The sequence below is a fragment of the Nyctereutes procyonoides genome, unplaced genomic scaffold (assembly GCF_905146905.1).
Source record: "Nyctereutes procyonoides isolate TBG_1078 unplaced genomic scaffold, NYPRO_anot_genome, whole genome shotgun sequence".
Taxonomy (NCBI): Eukaryota; Metazoa; Chordata; class Mammalia; order Carnivora; family Canidae; genus Nyctereutes; species Nyctereutes procyonoides.
The window spans coordinates 27080697-27102971 of NW_026575052.1; the positions used below are offsets into that span (position 1 = coordinate 27080697).

General features: G+C 50.9%; 1 protein-coding gene across 4 annotated transcripts; it reads left to right on the forward strand.

Moving 5' to 3' along the window:
• Positions 1–49: 49 nt before the first annotated feature.
• On the forward strand, positions 50–15093 carry USB1 (U6 snRNA biogenesis phosphodiesterase 1). Of its 4 annotated transcripts, none has more exons than XM_055332792.1 (7): positions 51–854; positions 1677–1843; positions 3630–3813; positions 10242–10295; positions 11049–11154; positions 12868–12951; positions 13653–13991. In XM_055332792.1, exons 1-7 carry the CDS (start codon positions 733–735, stop codon positions 13854–13856), a joined length of 921 nt encoding a protein of 306 aa, XP_055188767.1. In that variant the 5' UTR covers positions 51–732; the 3' UTR covers positions 13857–13991. The 4 variants fall into 4 exon arrangements, with proteins under 4 accessions (XP_055188766.1, XP_055188767.1, XP_055188769.1 ...); XM_055332793.1 differs by lacking the exon at positions 13653–13991 and adding an exon at positions 14024–15093 and having other exon boundaries at positions 527–854; XM_055332791.1 differs by lacking the exon at positions 11049–11154 and having other exon boundaries at positions 50–854; positions 13653–15093.
• The last annotated feature ends 7182 nt before the right edge of the window (positions 15094–22275 follow it).

The following is a 22275-nucleotide window of genomic DNA, read 5'->3' on the forward strand; positions in this document are numbered from 1 at the left end:
GGGGCGGCGGCGGCTGCGGGAGGAGCGGGCGGCGCGGAGCGAGGCCGCCCCCTGCCGGGGACCCCGCGGCCGGGCCGGGTCGGACAGCCGGGCGCGCGGGGTGGCTCTCCAGGGGCGCTGCCCGCACGCGCCGGCGGACCCGGGAGGGCGCCCGGCTCCGACCCACCTGCTCGGCCTTAGCGGAGGGGTCCCGCGGCCCGACCCGCGGCCCGACGCCCGAGCTTGCGAGGCGGGCCTCCCAGACCCTCGGAGCGCCCGGAACGGACTCGCCTCTGATTGCTCGGCTTGCTCTTAGGAGCGCGGGCCCTGGCGCTCGGACCTGGGCCGGCTTGAGGAGGGGACTCCCGGGCCGCCGATCCCGCCCGGGCCTCGAGGGCAGGGGTCTCCGCGGGGCCTAGGGCGCCGGCCGCTGACCCAGGGAGGTCTGGTCGCGGATGGCTGACAGAGCAGCGCACAGAGGGCAGGGCCCGGGGCGATCTGTGAAATGGGCGCACAGAGGCTGGGGGGAAGGCGGGGGGCTTCGGGGAGGCTGCAGGGAGCCGTCGAGGCGCCGCGAGCCGGCAGACGGCGCGGCCTGGGCGGGAGTCCCGCCGGGGTCCCGCGGGCCCCGCCCCCAGGCCCCGCCCAGGGGCGGGGCTAGCCCGGGGCCCGCCCCCGGAGGGCACTTCCGGCGCGGCGGAATTCCGGGTGCGGGCGCTCGCGGTCGCTGCGCGTCGTCCTGGAGGAGGCCCCATGAGCGCGGCGCCCCTGGTGGGCTACAGCAGCAGCGGCTCGGAGGATGAGGCCGGGGCCGGGGCCGGGGCCGGGGCCGGGGCCGGGGCCCAGGCGCAGCCCGGTGCTGGCGGCTGCGGGCGGTAAGGAGCGAGGAGGTCTTCCTGGGGAGCTTGCTGGTTTGCGCGACACCCCGACGGGACCCGAGGGTCTGGGGGGAAAGGGGCGATGATGGTGCGGGGCGTCCCGCCAGGGAAGGAGGATCCGGAGGACAGCCCCGGACACGGCCCCAGGTGCTCCCACCTGGCTAGGCCAAGGCTAGGAGGCAGGAAACGTGGGTTTGGGTCCAGCCCCCAGCGCTGGCCGCCTGGATCTCCTGGCGAGCACCACGGCACCGCTCTGGGTCTGTTTTTCTCCCTTGGAGAGTGTTTTCATTCGCCAGTAAATACTCGTGGAGCGCCCGCCCCGCGCCAGGCTTGGGGCTGGCACACCTGGCAGTGAACCAAGCCGTGGAAGTCGGACTGCGTGGAGCTTCACTTGTCCGGTGCCACGCCTGGTGCTTTGAGGAGTGCCTTTCAAGCAGCAGTACCCGGGCCATCTCACAATAGCTCTGTCAAGTACACTTTACAGATGAGGACCCTGAGGCCCACGGAGTATGTGTGACTTGCTCAAGACCCCAAAGCACTTCTACTCCAGTTCAGGCTTGTCCATTTAGGGAATGTGACCTCTGAACCACACACTGCTGCCTGCCCAGTTGTTTCCTGTGGGAACCACGCTCCCAGCTAAAGTCGGCCTCCGGGGGGATTGTTGGGAGACCCCAGTGAGACAGTACCACTGAAAGAGATTTGTGGTTATCTAGAAGGTGCCTATGGCACCTGGATAAAGGGTTATGACTTTTGTTGTAGGTGCAGAGGTAGAGGATGCTAGGAGGATAAATTTGCACGTTCTCTTTTTCTCTCTTGCAGTGCCCAGAGCCCACTTCCCAGCCAGAGGTTGCCAGTCCCGGACAGCGTGCTGCACATGTTCCTGGACACAGAGGAGGAGCCTGTGGATGACCCTGAAAAGCATGGAGGCCGGGTCCGCACCTTCCCCCATGAGCGGGGCAACTGGGCCACCCACGTCTATGTGCCGTGTGAGTACTGTGTAAAAGGCGAGTGCCTGAGACTGATGGGATGCCTCTTGATAGGTGCCCCAATCAGGAGGAAGAAGCCAGAAACCCCTGATGTTGAGGGTAGGAGAGAGATGGACTTAACAGAGAGAGGGAATTGGGGAATTTTTCTGTAAACTTGTTTTCAGTTTCAAATTCGTTGCCTGAAATATTTTTTATTAACCCTTGGTATAGTGTTTTCCAACTTATGAGGAGGGTGACTAGGGAAGGATCTAGAGCAGAATGCCAAGGCCATCCTGGAGTGCGAGAATGGCTGATAGGTTTTTTTCTAAGATGTGCTAGATGTGCTGAGGCCAGGTCCCCCTCCCACCCCCCGCCCCCAGCCCTCATGAGTGAGTGGCAGGCAAAAAAAATGCCCAAGCTTAGGGGTCAGACCTCACCACCCACTACTCTGAGCACCCTTTATTAAGTTACTGGACTTCTCAGAGCCTCACTTTGCTTACCTCTAAAATGGAGATTATAGAAATCTGTATGTCTTAGAACTTTTGTGAAGATTAAATCAGATCGTTTATGTCAAGCTCTTAGCACAATGCACAGAGCAGGTGGTGGCTTTTAGTACTTTATGTTAGATCTGGTCAACTCTTAGAACCCCCATTTCCCCATCCACAGAAGGAGAGTGATTCTCTCTACTGCCTGTTCACCAGGGCATTTGGAAAAAGTGACTCACGGTGTGTGTGAGCAGACTGTTAACCACGCAGCTCCAGTCCTACGTCTGGTTAAAAAAAAAAAAGAAGCAGCAGCAGCATATATGAGCATACAGTGGTGGTCATTGTAGTTCTTTTTCTCTGAAAAGTCGGAAGCATTCTAAACGTTTATCAGGAGATTCTAAATGTCTAAGAGGAGACTGTAAGTTACGGATTATTGTGGAGCTGTGATCATGAGCTTGCCCTCTGCCCTGAGAGGAAGACTATCCAGCATGTAGTGTTACATGAAGAAAGCTGGTGGAAGAACAGTTCGAATGGTACAGTCTCATATTTTCAGTAAATAAAATGTATATACTAGTACCTGCACTGAGAGGGGGCTGGCGAGATAGGTGTCCACTTCTGACAGTTTTGATCTCTAGAGCAGTGATCCTGAAAGTGGGGTGTATGCCCCCGGGGGAAGAGGTTAAGATGATCCATCTGGAAGAAAAGTATTAGAACTCCTTTATCTGAATCTTTTTAAAGTTTCTGTTCTTTGGGCGCCTGGCTGGCTCAGTCATAAGAGCGTGCAACTCGATCTTGGGGTTATGAGTTCGAGTCCCACATTGGGTGTGGAGATTATTAAAAAATAAATAAACTTTTAAAAAAAATAAACTTTAAATAAAGTAAATAAACTTTAAATAAGTAAATAAATAAAAGTTCCATTCTCAGGAGTGTGCATTTTGCAATGGATATAATTTTGTAACATGAATGTTTGTAATTTATAAATAAATACTGGTTTAATGGAGGTGTGCGTGCAGGTTTGTTTGACTAATGGCCCAGGTGATCACAACAGTTTGGAGACTGCTGCTGTAGGTGATAGGATCTCGGGAGCCCTGCTTTCTCCTTTTATTATTTCCTTTTTTTTTTTTTAATTGTCTACAATGAGCATATGTGTGTTACTTCTATAACCATAAAATTGTACTAAGATACTTACAGCTAGGCTGCTGTCAAAGTAATTTTCCCCAAAAAACCCAGAGTAACAAATCCTTTCTCTGCCTTCTGGGATACTTCATTCAGCCACACCACCTTGGCTAAGAGAATGGCCCACTATCCACTCTTCTCTCCAGATGAAACCAGGGAGGAGTTCCTGGACCTGCTTGATGTGTTGCTGCCCCACGCACAGACATACGTACCCCGGCTGGTCCAGATGGAAGCATTCCACCTCAGCTTGTCCCAGAGTGTGGTTCTGCGGCATCACTGGATCCTCCCCTTTGTGCAGGCTCTGAAAGACCGCATGGCCTCCTTCCAGCGGTGAGTGCCCAGTGCTTCCTCTGCCTCTCATCTCCTCTGCATGGCTCCTCTTCCTGTCCTAAGCTACTGTGGGGGTGTAGGTGTGGGTGTACTACCCCAGCCAGCAGACCAGACCTAAAGCTTAGAACAGTGAACATCTCTTGGAGCCAGCCGCCTGCTCTTTACCTCGTTTTGTGCAACTTTGGACATGCCACATAAGCTCTGGAAGCCTTGCGTCCTTACCTATGGGCAGATCAGGGAGCTGCTTTGGCGCCCTCCTCCGCACTCCACTCCCTGAGTCATCCAAATCTTCATCCCTTCTCTGGGTCTGTCCAGTGGCCTTTGCCCTGGAGCCAATGGCCCCCCGCTCACCAGCATCACAATCTTTGATCTTGCAACAGCCCTGGTCCTCCCTCACACTCCGCCTTCTACTTGCCTTTGGTGCCACACTTCCCAGGCCGATTGCCTTGGTCAGGACAGCTTGGAGCTTGGGGTTCGTTGGGCAAAGGGGCCTTTGAACTGTGTATGGGTCATCTCTGCAGTGTACGGGGCCATCTCTGCAGTGTACGGGTAAACGTGTGTTTTTTAGGGAGGGGAAAAAAAGTGGTAGCTTCACTCCAAGAGTGAAATGAGGTCGTGCAGGCCTTGGCGTGGCACTTGGATGATCAGAATTGGACCCAGCCTCTGATTTTGTTTGCCAGCCTAAGACTTTTCCTTCCTCAACTTTTAACATCTCTTCTTCCTACCAGAGTGCCTTTCTCCTGTACTTGGCCAGGTCAAAGCCCTTCTCCTTCATTGTAGCTCTCTGATTTGGCATCTCCCCCAGAATTCCTCAGTCCCAGGAATCATCCCATGCTGTGCTGTCTATACCCCTGTGCTCATTTCATTCATATCCAGTCCTTCCCATGTCCATTTCCCCCTTGGGAGCCAAGGGCCTGCAGGCCCAGGCATGCACCTTCTCTCCGAATACCCTACACATCTTCTCCAGATACTTTGCTGACTGTAGGCATCACATGGGTATTTTTTGAATGATTGAGCAGGAGGAGAGAGGGATTCAGAGTGTTGGTTTCAGAAGAAGGAACCTAAAAAGCCATCCAGGGGGTGGTTTTATTTGCAGAGCTCCTTCTTGAAATGAGGTGTTACCCAAAAGCCTAGAAGTGTGGATGTGTAAAAGAACAGAAGTCTTCTGGTGCAAGCCCTACCCCCACAGCCCAGGAAGCCTCAGGCCCAGGAATTCTATAGACTCACTCTGCCCAGGTAGGGAACTGCCTGCCCATTTGGTTCAGCCCTTTCTAAGGGCCAGGGGAGGAAGGGATTTGCTCCAATTTAGTCAACCAGAGAATCAGGGCTAACGCTTATCTCTCCACCTCATTCAGCCCCTCCCTCTCCCCTCCTGTGTATTGTTTTGTTTTGCTTTTAATCTCCACTACCAAATTTACTGAGCAATATATATATTAATCAGGACTCCCTTAGTCACAGACACCAGAAATCCAACCCAGAGTGGCTTAAACTTAGGGGGAATTGATAGGTATAACTAAAAAGTTCAGAAGTAGCACTAGCTTCATGAGTGAGTGGATTGGGGTGACCAGATGTCAGATGGTACCTGACACTCTCACCATCTCTTACCCCTGCCCTTCTTGGTGCAAGCTTCATTCTCACAATGGCAAAGAAGGCCACCAGCAACTCAAGGCTGCCACCCTGGGGAGACAATCATCTTCTAACAGCTTCAGCAAAAGTTGCGGGGACAACTTTGATTGGTTTACCTTGGCTAACGTGCTCTGCTTTTGTCAGTTGAGTTAACAAAACCCTCTCCCCTTCTATGTGAGAATGCTTCAGTTACCCTCCTTCCAGCTCTGTTCTCTGGATAAATGTGGAATGTTAGCTCTGTCTGGGGCCACATTTTTTAGGCCCAAATGATTTGTCATACACTGCAGGCATCTGGGCTGCAAAGACTGTGAGTGAATGAAACCTCTGGCAGGAGGCCATGGCTCTGGGCTTCTCTGCATGCAGTGGTTCTTTGACCAGACAGGTCTCTCGCTGGAACCTCTGGACACTGTGCCCCAGGGCCATTCCTAGAGATAATGGTCCCTGGGGAGCACAGATGAAGCTTATCTTCTTGCTCCATTTGGGACCAGAGAATAGCATCTAGATCAGAGTAGGCTCCCCCGATGTTCCCCTGCTAGTGCATGGTGTTTCCTACCCCGTGGCCTGGATAAAGCCGGACTAGGTGGCCTCTTCAGATTTGTCTGTCTGAGCCTGTGACCAAGAGTGGACAGCGCACGTGATTCTGTTGCTGCACCTGAAGGAATGCTGTGTTCTGATTGGCCAAGCCCATTAGCACTCCACCAACACAAAATAGGAGAGCAACCGTCCAATATAGGATTCCTAGGGGATGGAGTATTGTTTGGTGTTTTTGGATTCTCTGAAGTCTGGAGTAGTTGCTACTTCTCACTCATTAGGGTTCTATCAACAGATTATCAATGTAATGGTCCCATGTAATGTCTTGTGTAAGTAAGCACAGGGTGATGGAACCTGCAAGATCAATTATGGCATAGGGCTGGAGATGATATACCCAAGAGGCAGGACAGTGAAGGGGTGTATGCTGGCCTCAGCTGCTGAAAGCACACTGACCCTGGGCCTCATGGACAGGGCTGGAGAAAAATGCATTTGCTAGACTGATAGCCACATACCAGGAACCAGGGAGCGTGCTGATATGCTTGAGCAATAAAACCACATCTGGAACACCAGCTGCAAGTGGAGTCACCACTTGGTTAAGCTTGTTCTAACTCACTGTCATTCTCCAAGATCGTCTGTCTTCTCAGGCCAGATAGAATCGAATGGAGATGTGGGAATCCTGCCCCTGCCCCCTCATCTTTCAAGTCCTTAGTGGTGACACCAATCTCTGCAGTTCGTCCAGGGATGGAGTATTGCTTTTGAATTACTACTTTCCTAGGTAGAGGCAGTTCTGGTGGCTTCCACTTGGCTCTCCTAACCATAATCACCCTGGCCCACAGGTCAGGTGGGGACTCTGCCAGCTACTGAGTGTGTCTTTTAATTATGCATTCAGAACTGGAGGAGTAACCACAGGGTGGGTTTGAGACCCACCAAGACAGAGCTGAGCTGAAACTCCGTTGGCCATCTGGCCTCCATGAGCCCCTACTCCGACTGGAGGGCCACAGTGATGTTTTGGTCTCCCAGAATTAGTTCAGAGCCAGGGGCCAGTTGTTCCCAAAAGGTCTAATTATTTCCTTTTCTCTCATGCATAATTACTCTGCCACAAGGCCATAGGTCCCTTTTGAGAAGGCTAGGAAAAAGATGAATAGTATAAATTTTTAACAGTGTGCCAGGGTCCTTCTTCAAAGGGACCCAACTTCCCCTTCATTCAAGGAGTTTTAGGTCCATAAACTGGCTCAAGTCTGGAAATTGAGGGTCCGTAATTTTTTTTTTTATTCAAGTTAGACGTTGATCACCTGTGTAGAACTTTTCTGCTTGTACAGATGAAGTAAGAGTTTAGTAGGCTTCCCATTTATTTCACTTCTAGGGACACCACGACAATTAGCCAGTGCCTAGGTCTGCTGAGTCAGACTCTCCCGATCACTGCTCTGGTGCGCTGCCTACCATGGTAACTATACTAGCTTCTCAGTTCAGGGTTGGGGGCGTTGTTCGTCTCTGGAGCTGCCTCTCGGTCCACATTTCAGGCAACTGTCCCAGCAAACTGTTAGATCCTCTTTCTCACTCCCTGAGTGCAGCCTTCATGCCTGGTCTCTGCTTCGTGAGCCCGCATCATGAAATCCAGCCTGATCTGTCTTTACGACGCTTGAACCACTAACCCACACCTTTAATATCCATTACCACACACGGCCCCTGGATTTCTGCTCCCGTAGCTTCGAAAACTCAAGTATTTGGGGCATGGCACATCTCCTCACCAGTCATGCTTTGTTGCCCTTTAGGGGTCTGCCAGGACTTTCGTTACAGGCCTAGAAGCAAGGAGGGATGGCGGCGGTGGGTCCTGAGGAGACTGGCCAGCCTCCTGTAGGGTAACTGCCTCAGGGGGGTCGTTACCTGGTCCTCTGGTGGTGCCAGATGAATCCACTCTGATGGAGGCCGAAAGGCCCACAGCACTGTTTGGGGGGCAACTCTAGGGGGGGCCACTGTTGGTGGAGGGCCACTGAGGTGGGAGGCCACTACTGTGGGAGGCCACTGAGGTGGGAGGCCACTGTTGGGGGGGAGGAAGAAAGTTTGGGAGAATTTAGGGGCTTGGTGTTTCAGCTTCCGCAGGGTTTCCCACGTGTGCATTACAACTTGCAGGATCCCAGTCTTTCCCAGGCAGTGTCTTTATTGGAACTGTAACACCCTACAGGGCTAGGAGTCCAACTTGTGTCATAGTTCAGCCAATCACAGGAGGTGGCTCCACCTTTGCTCTCAGCAGTTCCAGCCCTGAGGCTACAGGGACGGAGGCCCTCCCTCAGAGCACACCTAGAGGCTCCTAGGTCCTTTTATGCTGCTTCAGTTGGGATTTCAAGTCCCCAGCTCACCTTTTTCTTTTCCCACTTTGTCCAGTGAGACAGGAGGAGCAACCAACCAATGTCATTATATCCCACAGTCTCCCCCAAATTGTTTGAAAGTTTCATACAGAGGGTCATTTGGCTCCTTCTAATAAATGGTTGACTGGGATTATGCAGTGCAGATTTTTTACACGTCTCTATAATCAGTTCCCACGTGGACTACCAGCACTCTCTTTACTTCTAGAAAGAAGTCAGCCGTGTCTTTGAATCCAATCAAATTAGCCAATTCCGGAAGCCTCAGAACCAATTCAGAAAATTCAACCTTAAAATCCTGGTTTAGAACCACTTTTGGTACGAAAATCTGTGGAGGGTTCTCTAGAGAAACAGAACCAATAGGGTAGAGATGGAGACAGTGCTAGAAATACACAGAGATTTATTATAGGAATTGGCTCACGCAGTTACAAAAGTCAAGAAATCCTGCAATCTGCCATCTGCAAGCTGGGGAACCAGGAAAGTCCATGGTGTCATTCAGTCTGAGTCCAAAAGCCTGAGAATCTGGTGGGGGGTGAGGGGTGCTGGGGGAGAGGGAGATGACTCTATGGTGTAAGTCCCCATAGAGCCTAAAAGCCTGAGAAAGGCGATGTCTAGTGTCCAAGGGCAGGAGAAAGTGAGTGTCTCTGCTCAAGCAGAGAGTGGGAGCACCACTTTGTCCTCCTTCTGCCATTTTTGTTCTGTCCAGGCCCTCAGTGAATTGAATGATGCCCTTCCACACTGGGGAGGGCCATTTGCTTTATTCTGTTCACCAATTCAAATGCTAATCTTTTCCAGAACCGTCCTCACAGACACCCAGAGATAATGTTTTACCAGCCCTTTGGGCATCCTTTAGCCCAGTCAAGTTGACCCATAAAATGAACCCTCATGGTTGGGGACAAACCTCCAATGTCCACTTCAGGACGTTTGTCAGGTCCCTGCAGAACTCTTTGGAAATGCTGCACTTAACCACGCTCCTGCTGGTTCTGTCGTCCCTTATATTTTCCCCAAAAGGAATACATTTGGAGGCTGAGGGCTGATGGGGAAGCCAAAAGCTGGCAGACTCTAAGCCCCGGACAAGTTGTGAGATTTTACCCGGTGTGCTGGGGTGTTGTGTCCCATCACATGGAAACCTGGCCCAGAGGCCATAAATGATCATTCCCTGCAATGGTATTTGCTAAGTTGGTCCACTAAGGTCATGAAGCCAGTGAGTCCCTCTGAGATCTCCTAGTGTCTCAGAGAACACAGCTGGAACTGGCCAGAATGAAGGCACTTCCCTGGCTGAACTCGTGCCCTGTGTAACTGATCTGAGGGATGGGTGGGTATGAGGGTGGGCAGGTATTTCTAACCCGTCTTCACACCAGCAGAGACCCATTTCCCTTCACTATAGCATCACAGGTGACAGCAAGGGCTTTGGAATCAGACTGAAGTTAAGATTGTAGATCACCAAATCTTACTTCACCTAACCTCAGCTTCCGTGTCTGTAAAATGGGCACAGTTAGAGTGCCTGCATCACAGAGTTGTGTGAGGATTCCCTTAGCTCATCCCCACAAAGCCCTCAGCTCAGCGCCTGGTACGTGAGAAATGTTCATCTGCTATCATCTACTTGATGAGTTTCTCAGTTCCCATCAGTAAAATTGAAATAGTCTCAAAAATGTTCATTGGGATGAACTGCCGTTAATAAAACTTTTGCTGGCTCTCAGTGAAGCTCTGTGTTACTTCAACTGGATGATTATGGTAAGGCCTTGTCCAGCCCTAATATTTAGGGTTCAGTTATATCACCTGTATAACAGGGTAACAAAATGAAGTGTGAAATGAGTTAACTGTTTTCCAAGTACTCCTTTTTAATATAAATGTTTTTTGGAATTAAAATTATTATTCCTGAAACATGGTCTCTACTTTTCTAAATTCCAGATTCTTCTTTACTGCCAACCGGGTAAAGATTTATACCAATCAAGAGAAAACCAGGTGGGTCTCCTTGTCTGCCCCTAGTTGCTTCCAGAAGATTCTTTGAAGTAAAGACTGAAAGGGTGTTTTGCTTCCAGCCTTGTCTGCCCCAGTTTTTTCTGTTTGTGCTTTTCTGTTTGTGCTCTGACTATAAAAGCAGCTATTCCCAAATTGGAACCTTTCATTAAGAAAAATAAGTAGAGGGGCACCTGGGTGGCTCAGTAGTTGAGTGTCTACCTTCGGCTCAGGGCTGTGATACCAGGATCCTGGGATCGAGCCCCATATCATGGAGCCTGCTTCTGCCTCTGCCTATGTCTCTTCCTCTCTCTGTGTGTCTCTCATGAATAAATAAATAAAATCTTTAAAAATAAAGATGAGAGAGTATGTGTGACAGCTGAGGGGAGGGTAGCTGGCACCCAAGAGCCATGTCCCCAAGAAAGGGTCCAGATTCTGGAGCAATGCCACGCTGGAGAGCGGGGCCGCTAAAGCTTGAGTGTTGTAGACACGTGGCAGGGGCAGGTGAAGGAGTTCGTCGAAGGTCTGAGCCCCTGGGAAGGAGAAGAGATGTGTGGTTAGAACCGAGGAAGGAAGGTTTATGGACAGAGGAAAGAGCCGGCTCAGAGGGCGGACAGGCCAGGCAACCAGGAGAGAGGGCGAGAACCCAAGGCCCCAACCTGACTGTTCCCGGTCACTTCCTCCACCCCTAGCCTGGATGATTTACATCCTCAGGGGCTGCATCTCATGCCATGTTGTCTCCACTTCTGCCTTCCGCAGGACCTTTATTGGGCTCGAGGTCACCTCAGGGCACACCCAGTTCCTGGACCTCGTTTCGGAGGTAGACAGAGTCATGGAGGAATTTGACCTCACCACTTTCTACCAGGTAACAGCCTCTTGCTCTCCACTGGCCTATCTCAAAGTGGAGTAAAACCATCCTCGAAGGAGGCCTTGTTAGAGCAAACCTAAGAGCCCTCCAGAACTTGCCCACACAAAGTGTCCCTAATGCCAGCCTTCTGAGGACACCCACCTCCATGAGAGAGGGGGGGAGAGGAGTCCAAGATGTAGTCAGGTGCTGCCCATTGAAAAATCCAACACTTCATAGGAATCTTTTGTTATATCTCAGTATACATAAGATTTACCCGTTCTGCTCCATGTGGATCCGTGTTCACATACTTTTTAAGAAGTAGTGGTTCTCCCAATCTTTTTTTAGTAAAAACTGACACACCAGGAGAAGCTGTAGCTCCACATACCTTCCTGCACCTCATGCCATGCCCTCTGGCGGTATTTGAAACTCCAAACTGAATATTGGGTCCTTGAAAGGCTCCTGGTTTTGCTTGATACATTCTTTTTAAAAACAAGCTGAGGGGGGATCCCTGGGTGGCTCAGCGGTTTGGCGCCTGCCTTTGGCCCAGGGTGTGATCCTGGAGTCCCGGGATTGAGTCCCGCTTTGGGCTCCCTGCATGGAGCCTGCTTCTCCCTCTGCCCGTGTCTCTGCCTCTCTCTCTCTCTCTCTCTCTCTCTCTCTCTCTCTCTCTCTCTCTCTCTCTGTGTGTGTGTGTGTGTCTCTTGAATAAATAAATAAAATCTTAAAAAAAAAAAAAAAACAAGCTGAGGTACACCTGGGTTGCTCAGTGATTGAGCATCTGCCTTTGGCTCAGGGCGTGATCCCCAAGTCCTGGGATCAAGTCCCACATGGGGCTTCCTGCATGGAGCCTGCTTCTCCCTCTGTCTATGTCTCTGTTTCTCTCTCTCTCTCTCTTTCTCTCTGTGTGTGTGTGTGTGTGTGTGTGTGTGTGTGTGTCTCATAAATGAATAAATAAAATCTTAAAAAAAAACCAAGCTGAGGCATATGAGTATGAATTTCAGTGGAGATTACTGCTCATAATTTTAGACATTTTAGGTTTTGTTCGTTTCATCTTAGAAAGTATGTCATCTGTTGAATTGTTCTAGATCAGAAAATAGAGCTGGAGCCTGCATTCTCATCCAGGTCCCAGATTTAATGACTGTGTACAGGAAAGCCTCTGGAAGCCAGACAGTCTTAGCTGAATCCCTTGTAACAAAACGCCATAGATGGAGTGGTTTAGACAACAGGGGTTTATTTGCTCACAATTCTGGATCCTAGAAGCCCAAGAGCAAGGTGCCATCATGGTCAGTTTCTGGTGCAGACTCGTTTCCTGACTCATGGGTAGCTGTCTTCTCACTGTGTCCTCACACGGTGGAAGAAGGAAACCAGCTTTCTGTGGTCTCTCATAAAGGCATGAATCCCATTATAAGGGTCCCCCCTTGGATAAGCTCATCTAAACCTAATTATCTCCCAGAGACCCCATCTCCAAATACCATCGCACTGGGGATTGAGGCTTCAGCAGGCACATCTGGCAGCGGGCGGAGCAGGTTACAGACACAATTCAGTCCAGAGCCGGGGCCAACCCAGAGCTAGTTTATCTATCTGTAGAAAGTGCTTGGGAATCAACACTGATCAACACTGAGGGCCAGGCCTCCAGCAGGGATACTGTGACAACTGTCATGGACCTACCATCCTGTCTGGACCTGCCAAGGCATCCAAGTGACTGGCTGCCTCCCTGCTGTTTCTCCACAGGCCCCTTCATTCCACATCAGTCTGGCCTGGTGTGTGGATGATGCGCGTCTCCAGCTCGAAGGGCAGTGCCTGCAGGAACTACAGGTGGATTCCCAGTGCGGGAGCACAGAGGGTGCCACATGGCACACCAGGAGTGACGGGCTGCATGCTGGGGAGCGGAGGGTTGCTGGCAGGCCCTGATTACGTGTGCAAACCAGAACCTATGGGAAGAGACCCCCTCACCTCACCTTGCTACTGAAAGGGCAGCCCCGTGGCCACGGCCCCCGGGGGGAGCCTATTAACAATCCAGACCTCTTTGGCCCCAACCTGGACCTAAGAAATCAGAACTGCATTTGAACAAGATCTCTAGGGATTTGTGTGCATGCTAAATTATGAGAAGCGCTGCTCTATGACATTGATCTGGGAGAGTGCTGTAGGCCCCTCCTGAAGCCCTAGTCCCTCGCGCAGGGGTCAAAGGCGCTGGTGCCCACAGGGGCCTGGCAGGTGTTAGAAATGAGTCAAACGGGCCAGGCATCTGCCCCAGGTAGCCTTCCTATTTTGATAAGTGAGCGATACATTTCCTTTCCCGTCAGTTCCTTCAGAGGAGCTGATCCTCCACCTCTGGGAGAGGAGGGGGTGGGGAATGTGGACCTAGTATCGCTAGCACTTCTGTTTTTCAAAGGAGGCCAAAAGTCCAGATTTTTATGTGCGATCTATTTTCAAATGTTGGCACTAATGTGTATTTTTCTTTTTTTTTTTTCTTTCTTTTTTTTTTTAATGTGTATTTTTCTTAAACATGTTGCAAGCCAAACAGTGTGTCCAGACAGGATAGAGCCCCGGGGCCATCAGCAAGCAGCTGCTTCTGCTCTTGGCCTAATCATGCGGTGGGAGCCCTGGTTTGGGGCTCCCGTGGACCTGGTCACCATTCCAGTTTTATTGGGTCTGAGCGTCCATTTCCGCCTCTGCAAAGTTGGGATGATAGGACCAACCTCACAAGATTGCAGAGCTGATGATACAAGAGATGCCCAAGCAAGAGCCTGGGGTGTGCCAAGCCCTCGGTCTCCCTCCACAAGTGCCGAACCCCTGAAGGATTTTAGTAGGCTGGTCTTGTTTGCAGGGCCCTCTGGGTCCCTGATTCGCCTTAATATGACTCTCCTTTCTTGGTTCCCGGTGGAAGAATATCGTGGATGAGTTTGAAGACTCCGAGATGGTGCTGCGCGCCCATGCTGAGCAGGTCCGCTGCAAGTCTGGAAACAAGTTCTTCTCGATGCCTTTGATGTGAGCAGCAAAGACCCTCGTCCCAAGCCAGGCAGAGATGGAGGAGCTGGCTCTAGTCCCTGGGGAGGCGCCTAGCCTCCCATTGGAGGCCTGGTCTGGAGCACAGCCCCGACTGAGGTCCCTGGGGGCCGGTTCTCACCAGGCGGTGGTTTGGGGCTGCAGGTCCCACCTGGCTGTGTGGTCATTGTCAGGAATCACCAGTAGAGGGCAGCCTGGGCTTCCTAGTTCCAGGACTGTGGTCCTGCCTGGCACAGAATAAAGTGAGGGTCACCCGGTGAGCCCACCCAGACTCAGCCGGAATCCCCACGGTAGCCCTCCAACAAACAGCCCCTCTCTCACACCCTTCCCCCTCCCCCATCAGCTGTTTGCATTTGGATGCCATTGGCCTCCACGGGGTTCTTAAAACCATCCTGCCCTGGCTCTTTGCTCACTCACACTGGACACCGTGTGCTTAATGGGTCTGTCACCCTCCCTTCCTGAAGCGGGTCGCTTTTATTTATTTATTTTTGGTGCCGCGCCCACCTCCATGGCCAACAGAGGCCATCTCAGAGCCAAGGTGCAGAGTCCTCATTTGTGCTTCTGCATCAGTTTTCCCCACCCCTGCCTCCCACTCGCCCCCAGCCAGGTGCCTGGGGAACTGGGAGCAGATGTTTCGTTTTGGCCTGGCTGGTGGCTCTAAGCCAGGCCACCAACGCTCTGTGACCTCCAGCTTCTCACTTCTCATCGGCTTTCCCAACGAGGCAGAGAGGCACCTTCCCCCAGTTCTCTTTCCACTGCCTCCTGCCGTGGGCTGCAGGCATTCTGAGGGGGGGCTTAAAGGAAGGGGAGCTGCCCAGGGCTTTTATTTTCCACCAGGCCTTCACCAGAGCCAAAGACCAGTCCTCTTCAGTTGTCATTTGCATCTCTGGTGATCGAGAAAGATTTTTATGTGCCAGTTTTCAGTTCAAATAAAAATTTGTTTTAATTTTGCATTTTGCTTGGGACTGCTTCTGTCCAGCTAGGTGAAAAGATGAATTTGCTCTGTCCCCACCATCTCCAGCGTGCCTCACAGCATGGGGCACCCTTGGGAGTCCCCATTATGGCTTCTAAGGTGGCCGTGAGAGGCATCAGTGATGCCTCAGTAAAATGACAGTCAGGCCTGCCAGGTGTGCACACCAGAGAAGGTGGCACAGAACACATCTAGCCCAGGGCAGGGTCTGTGGCTGGTGTGCAGGTGGGAGGTGGGGAACGGTGCACGCCCCTCATCAGTGTAAGCGAAAACATTCAGACCTGACCCTGCTGTCACACAGTCAGAGCCCTTCCTAGGACCATGTCCTCTGTTCTCCCAACAACCCCCTGAAAAGTCAACCAGGGAGGAATGAGTATTCCACTTATACAGAAGAACAGCTTAAATGCCTTATCTCTGGTCCACCTTGACCTCCAACCTGCCCTGGGGCTCCCAGTCAGGCCTGCTCTCCCCAGCCTCACCCCCAGCCGAGCCTGAGGAAAGGGGACCTGTCACTCTGGCTCCCACTCCGCCTCCTGCACCCTTCTGAGGTAAGCTCCCAATCGCTGCCCAAAGATGCAGGAAGTCACATTCTGTGCCTCCTTCCCCAACTCCACCGCACCGATGTGCTGATTCAACTCCCACTGGGCAGTCAGTTCTGGGTTTTGAGGTCACAGTGTAAAGGGCGAAGGCTGGCCTCCTTCCTGGCATGCTAGGAACACCGCACACTTGCTGTGCAGCCAGCACTTACGGACACTGGCTCTGTGTCTGGATGCCTACAAGGAGGGGACAGGCAGGGTGTGCAGAGAAGACTCCCCATCTCCAGCTGTGCGCTTCTCAGACTGGGAGGCACAAGAAAGCCACCCGATTTCCTGCAGGCTCCAGCTTGGCGTGGAAGCCAGCCTCCACCAACGCAGGCTCTGTAGCCTCAGACCAGCTGATTTTCCTCCTCACCGACACCAATCCCCCATCTTGGGCGCTGGCTCTCCACAGGAGAGGGCACCCCCATTAACAAACCCGGGAGGACCGGCTGGGCCAGCCCCAGGGGATGATGTGGCTCCGGGTGGAATTACAGAGCGACAACTTTAAGAGATGGGCCAAGATCAATAAGGGGCTCTTCAGGCGGAATGGCAGGTGGTGACAGAGGAAGGAAGCGGGAGAGTCGCTGGTGGGGGAGGGTCAGCAGGGAGGCGGGGGGGAGGGGGGGGGGCTTGGCGGAAGCCCAGACTCTGAGTGTGCCGCTGGAGCTGGAGCCCGAGTCGGCGGCTCCCAGCGCTCTGCTGACAGTGCAGGAGCAGCTGGGGCTCTTCCATAAGAGGAGATGTGATCCGAAGACAGAAGACGAGACCAGCACAGGCTGGGGTCCACCCCTTGGCAGGCTGGCTCAGAACAGAGAGATGCTCCTGATGGGGATTTTATCACACGGGAGAGAGTGCAAAATCAACACATCTGGCCTGGGTGTCCTCAGATGTTCCCTACAGGGCAAGGAAGTGATCTTCCCAGGCCTCCTTGGCCCATTTCCACCTGGCACTCTTGGCTCTCTCCACACGCCTCTCCAGACCACCCCAGCTTTGTTTCCAAGGAAAAGGGAAATCACTTTGCCTTGGGTTTTGTTTGTTTTTCAAAATTTTATTTAAATTCAATTTGCCAACATACTCTAACACCCTCTGCTCATCTCACATGTTTGGCTTGTTTGTTTATTCCTTATCTTAGTACCAGGAGCCTGAGGGACCCATGGGGGTGGGGGTAGGGGGGTGGCAGCCAAGGATGGGGGTGGGGCCCTGGGCCTGGTTCCAACCCACAGTGCCTTGCCTTTATGAGGGACTTCAGCCACTACCTGAGCCAAAACCCTCTTACAAATGAAGAGGCAGCCCAAAAGAGGGGAAAGAACTTGCTCAGGATTGCCCAGTAAATTAGTGCTGGGGCAGTGCCCCACCCCCAATACCCCCTCCCCACCCCTCCCAGGCCTGGTTTCTAATCTCTAGGCGTTTGTATACCACCTCACAACACCTCGGAGTCTCAGTGAAGCTGCCATGAAACCACGTGTCTGCACTTTAATTCAGAAAGGCTCCAAAAAAACAAAAAGTGCCAGGTGGGAGGTTCTAGATTCAGTGATATTAGCAAATCACAGATGACATTTAACACTGGGTGACCCAAGGCTAGGGCCCACGGTGTCTGTCCTGCTAGTCCCCTCAGGCCTTAGGTGCTGGCCAGACCCTGTAGGACCACAGACCCCTGTGATGGATGGGTGTACCAAACCACCTGGGAGCCTCAGGGTCTGGTCACAAGGGATGCCGCCTCTTTTTTTTTTTTTTTTTAAGATTTTATTTATTTATTCATGAGAGACACACACAGAGAAGCAGAGACACAGGCAGAGAGAGGAGCAGGCTCCATGCAGGGAGCCCGATGTGGGACTCGATCCCAGGTTTCCAGGATCACCGCCTGAACTGAAGGCAGGCACCCAACCATTGAGCCAGTCAGGCATCCTGAGATGCCCCCTCCTTAAGTGGGATTTACCCTAGGAGAGGAACCTCCAACAGAGAGAAAACAATGACCAAACTGAACACAGGTCTCTAAGAGCATTACTCAGTTATTCACAGTTCCTGGGTCCCTCTCTTTACTAAACATCACTAAAACTCAAACTCTGCTTTTTATTTTTATTTTTTAAAGATTTTTTAGAAAGTAATCTCTACACCCAACGTGGGGCTTGAATTTACAATCTGAGTCCCATGATCTACTGGCTGAGTCAGCCAGGTACCCCTCAAACCCTTCTATCTTCACTGCTTTAACTTCTGTCCGACCCTGTTTCTCTTTATGGTTGTTGGTAATGTGACCCAGATCTGAACTGGAACCAGCATCAGACTCACAGACATAACAGCCAGGGTTGGTGCTATGCATCTAGACCTTTTGCCACCAGTCTGTTTGCTGGTTTGGGTATCTGATGATAATTCGACTCCAGAATCCACTGCTCGGGATAAATGTCCCCTGAAACACAGTGAGGACAGATTTTGATCCTTAGGATTCTGAGTATTCCCTAGATGCTGGGTCAGAGTCCCAAGCAAAGCAGCTGTTTAACTGTTAGAGTCCTGGATAAACAGAGGCCAGGTGAGTCCTAGGCTTTTCTGATTAGAAGATACCAGTCTCTGTAAGGAACAGAGGCTGGGTTAGAATCCCAGGCATTTCGGTTCGTAAGTGTAAAGGTACCAGTAGTCCAGAACAGGGAAGCTCTTCAACTGAACGAAAGCTCTCCTCAAACTCCTGCTGGCGATATCCTTCTGTGGCCAAATGCTGTCCACTTTCTTTCTTGTTAGCAAAATTTTACTGAAAACTCTCTTTACAGTGGGCCCTCTGGGGGCTCTTGGGATTTGCCCAAATTAGTGCATTACCTAAGGGGAGCCCTAGGGCAATCAAGAACAAAATTTTCCGATGCACTGTGGTCTGCTTTGTTCAGTTGATATGAAGACACCAAAAAGCAACTAAATGATTCAAACCTCATTCAAACCATAGAAGTTGGGATCCCTGGGTGGCTCAGGAGTTTGGCGCCCGCCTTTGGCCCAGGGTGTGATCCTGGAGATCCGGATCAAGTCCCGGATGCTTCTCCCTCTGCCTGTGTCTCTGCCTCTGTCTCTCTGTCTCTCTCATGAATAAATAAATAAAACCTTAAAAAAAAACAAAACATAGAAGTTCTTAAACAATGTCTTCAGAGAATCTCTTCTCAGTAAACCCCTAGAACCCTTCACAGCACCCCGTCACATTTCCCTCGCAGTTCTTCATATCCATCCCTCTCTCCCAAAATGTCCTTCACCATCACCACCCCCAGCCCCTCAACTGGCTGCAACTGTAAGACACACCAGACCCCCATCTCTTCTTGCAGATGAGGCCCAAGATGTGACCCATACCCATTCTCAAGCCAGGTTGACGGAAGAGACGCCATTTAAAACTTGGTCTCAGAATCAACATGTCACCATCAAGGACTCTCCTGACTCCTGAGAAAAAAAGAAAAGATTTGTTGAATATTATAAGGTTCTGGGAGTATGCTCTCCAGATTCCCTGATTTAGATCAACTTCTCTACCTGTGGTTTGGTCTTGGGGATACCTCCCTTCAATTTGGAAAGGCCAAAGGACCACCATATCTGACGACTTTCAAGGATACCTCTAACTCCCATTAGAAAATGAAGAAAGTAAGAGAAAAATGACTAGAAGCCATCCCTCAGGTCTCTCTTGCCCAAATGGATTGGTCAGGTATTCAAAATTACAAACAAAGATAAAATGTGCCTAACGATCACCATTAAATAGAGACAGCAGGAAGGAGCACTTGGGGCTGGAGCTGACCTTCCAAATTAGCCTCAGCTCTGGCCACAAGCTTTAGAAATAGTTGCAGACCAGAGCTTCATGACCCATCCCAAAGAAATAATATTAAATAATATTAACTGGCAAAAACGCAGACATGTCTAAGCGCCAGACAATAGCCTAGCATTACGAGGATAGTATTTCAAAACCATTGGAAATACAGAAGGCAAGCTTATGGCTTTGGGATTAAAAGATCTAGGAGGTCCTGAAAGTTTTAATCTATGGCAAATTCCAAAATCACCATCTTCCACCAATTGGGACACTTGCTGAAATTGTAAGAAAGAAGGGTGTTGGGTCTGGGAGTGCCAGGTCTCAAGAGGAAGGGAAAAGCCTGAGTCCCCTCCTCACCAGGACTCTCTCTTTCCGGAGAAAGAAACTCTGTTTCCAGGGAAGTAAGCTTCCAGTGCCCTCAAGCACCACCAAACTCACAAGAGGAAATAACCCTACATCCTCGAGGGCATCCCACCACGCTTCTCACTGACACCAGGGCAACTCCTTCTACCCTTAGCACCACCTTGTTTCCTGCCCCCTTCCTGAGGTCACCTTACCAGTGGTGAGTTTTTTTTTTTAATTTTTATTTATTTATGATAGTCACACACACACACAGAGAGAGAGAGAGAGAGGCAGAGACACAGGCAGAGGGAGAAGCAGGCTCCACGCACCAGGAGCCCGACGTGGGATTCGATCCCGGGTCTCCAGGATCGCGCCCTGGGCCAAAGGCAGGCGCTAAACCGCTGCACCACCCAGGGATCCCCCAGTGGTGAGTTTTGATAATTTGCCTCCTGATCTGCCTCTGTCTCCACCCCTTAATATTTCCAGGGGACCTCCTGAAGCTCAGCGCGACTTCCGTGTCAGTTCTGCCACCCTGGAAGCCTGGTAGGAAGGAAGCTTCTCATGAGTTGGGAGATAAAAGGTCATCATGCCCTAGAAGGATTCCTTCTACAAGTCCCTGATTCCTTCCTTTCATGTAAGTCTCCTACCGGCTCTGTCTGACTTCCCTGGGGGTCCTCTGCCTCCTTCAACTGACACCTCCTCACTGAATATAGAAATCAATTATTAACAGGATTCCCTGTTTTATGTACAAAGAAACCTCCATTAATATGGACACATAGAGATAGAGAACCCCCTAAGGTAAAGATAGATCTTTCCATGCCCCTCCCAGGATCCCTCAGTGTCATTTAAAGCCAGAAGGACTTGAAGGGCCCCACTCGATAATCCAAGGTTTATTAGACAAAAAACTTGTAATCCCCACTTCTAATCCCTGCAATACTCCCACTTTGGCCATTAAAAAGAACTAATGGGGAGGGGGCGGTGCCTGGGTGGCTCAGGGGTTGAACATCTGCCTTTGGCTCAGGGCGAAATCCCAGAGTCCTGGGATCAAGTCCCACATTGGGTTCCCCACAGAGAGCCTGCTTCTCCCTCTGCCTGCATCTCTGCCTCTCTGTCTCTCATGAATAAATAAATAAAATCTTAAAAAAAAAAAAACAGTACTTTTCTGCATCTTGACTTACCTCTCATGAAATCTTACTACTCTCTCCCTCTCACATCACCATATGTCACTCTCAAAACCCTGCCACCTTGCTTCCCTCACCCACCAATGGGATGCCCCATTATTGTGTCCTTAACACTAGACTATGATCCTGTCCTCAGCCAGATTAATCAGAACCCCACCCCTCACCCCATCCCCCACCCCGCATATACATAGTGACCTCACTCTTCATTTCTTTTTTTTTTAATTTTATTTATTTATTCATGAGACACACACACACACACACAGAGAGAGAGAGAGAGACAGAGACACAGGCAGAGGGAGAAGCAGGCTCTATGCAGGACTCTGGGCCGAAGGTAGGCGCTCAACCACTGAGCCACCCAGGCATCCCTCACTCTTCATTTCAATGGCTCCTACCTCTGGAAGGAAGATGGAGCCTTTCTGGCTGGATATGCCATCACTGATCAACATAAACCTCTAGAATATTCAGCCCTGCCAAATGTCAAATCAGCCCTGGTTGCTGAGTTAATTGCTCTTACTTGGGCTTGCATAAAAGGTTAACATATATACAGAACGTGAGTTGGGTTCATAAAACAGAGAGGACTCTTGACAGCAGCCAGTACCCCAGTCTAAAATGGACCCCAAACAGCAGAACTTCTAGAGGCACTGTTATTATCCCAGTAGATTATTATGGTAAAAACAGAGGAATGCAGCATGAAAAGATTCAGCTGAGATCTTAGGAAATAGATTTGACTGATCAGTACGCTAAATCAGCAGCCTCCTGCCTGACAACCCAAGAAACCCAAGCAGCTTCCAAGCCTTGAGACTGTGCCCTTGCATCCTGCTTTGAGAGCCTAGATCTCTGATGGTATCATTCACCTTCGCTTGAGAGACAGTGCACTATTTTAGGACGACTCCTTAGGAAATCATAAAAGAAATCCATGTGGCCCAAATGGTAGCTTCAGACTCAGAAAGAACTGGATGGGGAAAGCTGGATATTTAAGCCACTCAGATGGACTTCGAAATACCAAGACGGCTGCTCCACAGTCTTTAAGTTAATCTCTTGAGCTATTGTGTGTGGTTTATACAATACGACTCATGAAGAAGCACAAAATGCAGGATATAGTAGACAAACAGTGGTCTGGACTGTGGCTCTCATTTGGACCAAGGGGTTGCCCCTTGCCTCAGCTGCCAGAAACATAAATCTGGGAAAACCAGGCAAGGTGCAACAAGGAAGGGAAGTAGCTCCCCCTCCACCGTTTTAAGCCATGGGATTACCCAGAACCAGAAAACCCTGCACCTAGTCCCATCTATCCTCACAAGGGTC

What these genes read in the sequence shown, in the direction of transcription:
- USB1 (XM_055332791.1), top strand. Translation starts at nt 733, where the DNA reads ATGAGCGCGGCGCCCCTGGTGGGCTACAGCAGCAGCGGCTCGGAGGAT. An exon ending in CACCCACGTCTATGTGCCGT is followed by an intron (nt 1,844 to 3,629) that starts GTGAGTACTGTG and finishes TCTTCTCTCCAG; the next exon opens with ATGAAACCAGGGAGGAGTTC. An exon ending in AGTGCCTGCAGGAACTACAG is followed by an intron (nt 12,952 to 13,652) that starts GTGGATTCCCAG and finishes ACATGTTGCAAG; the next exon opens with CCAAACAGTGTGTCCAGACA.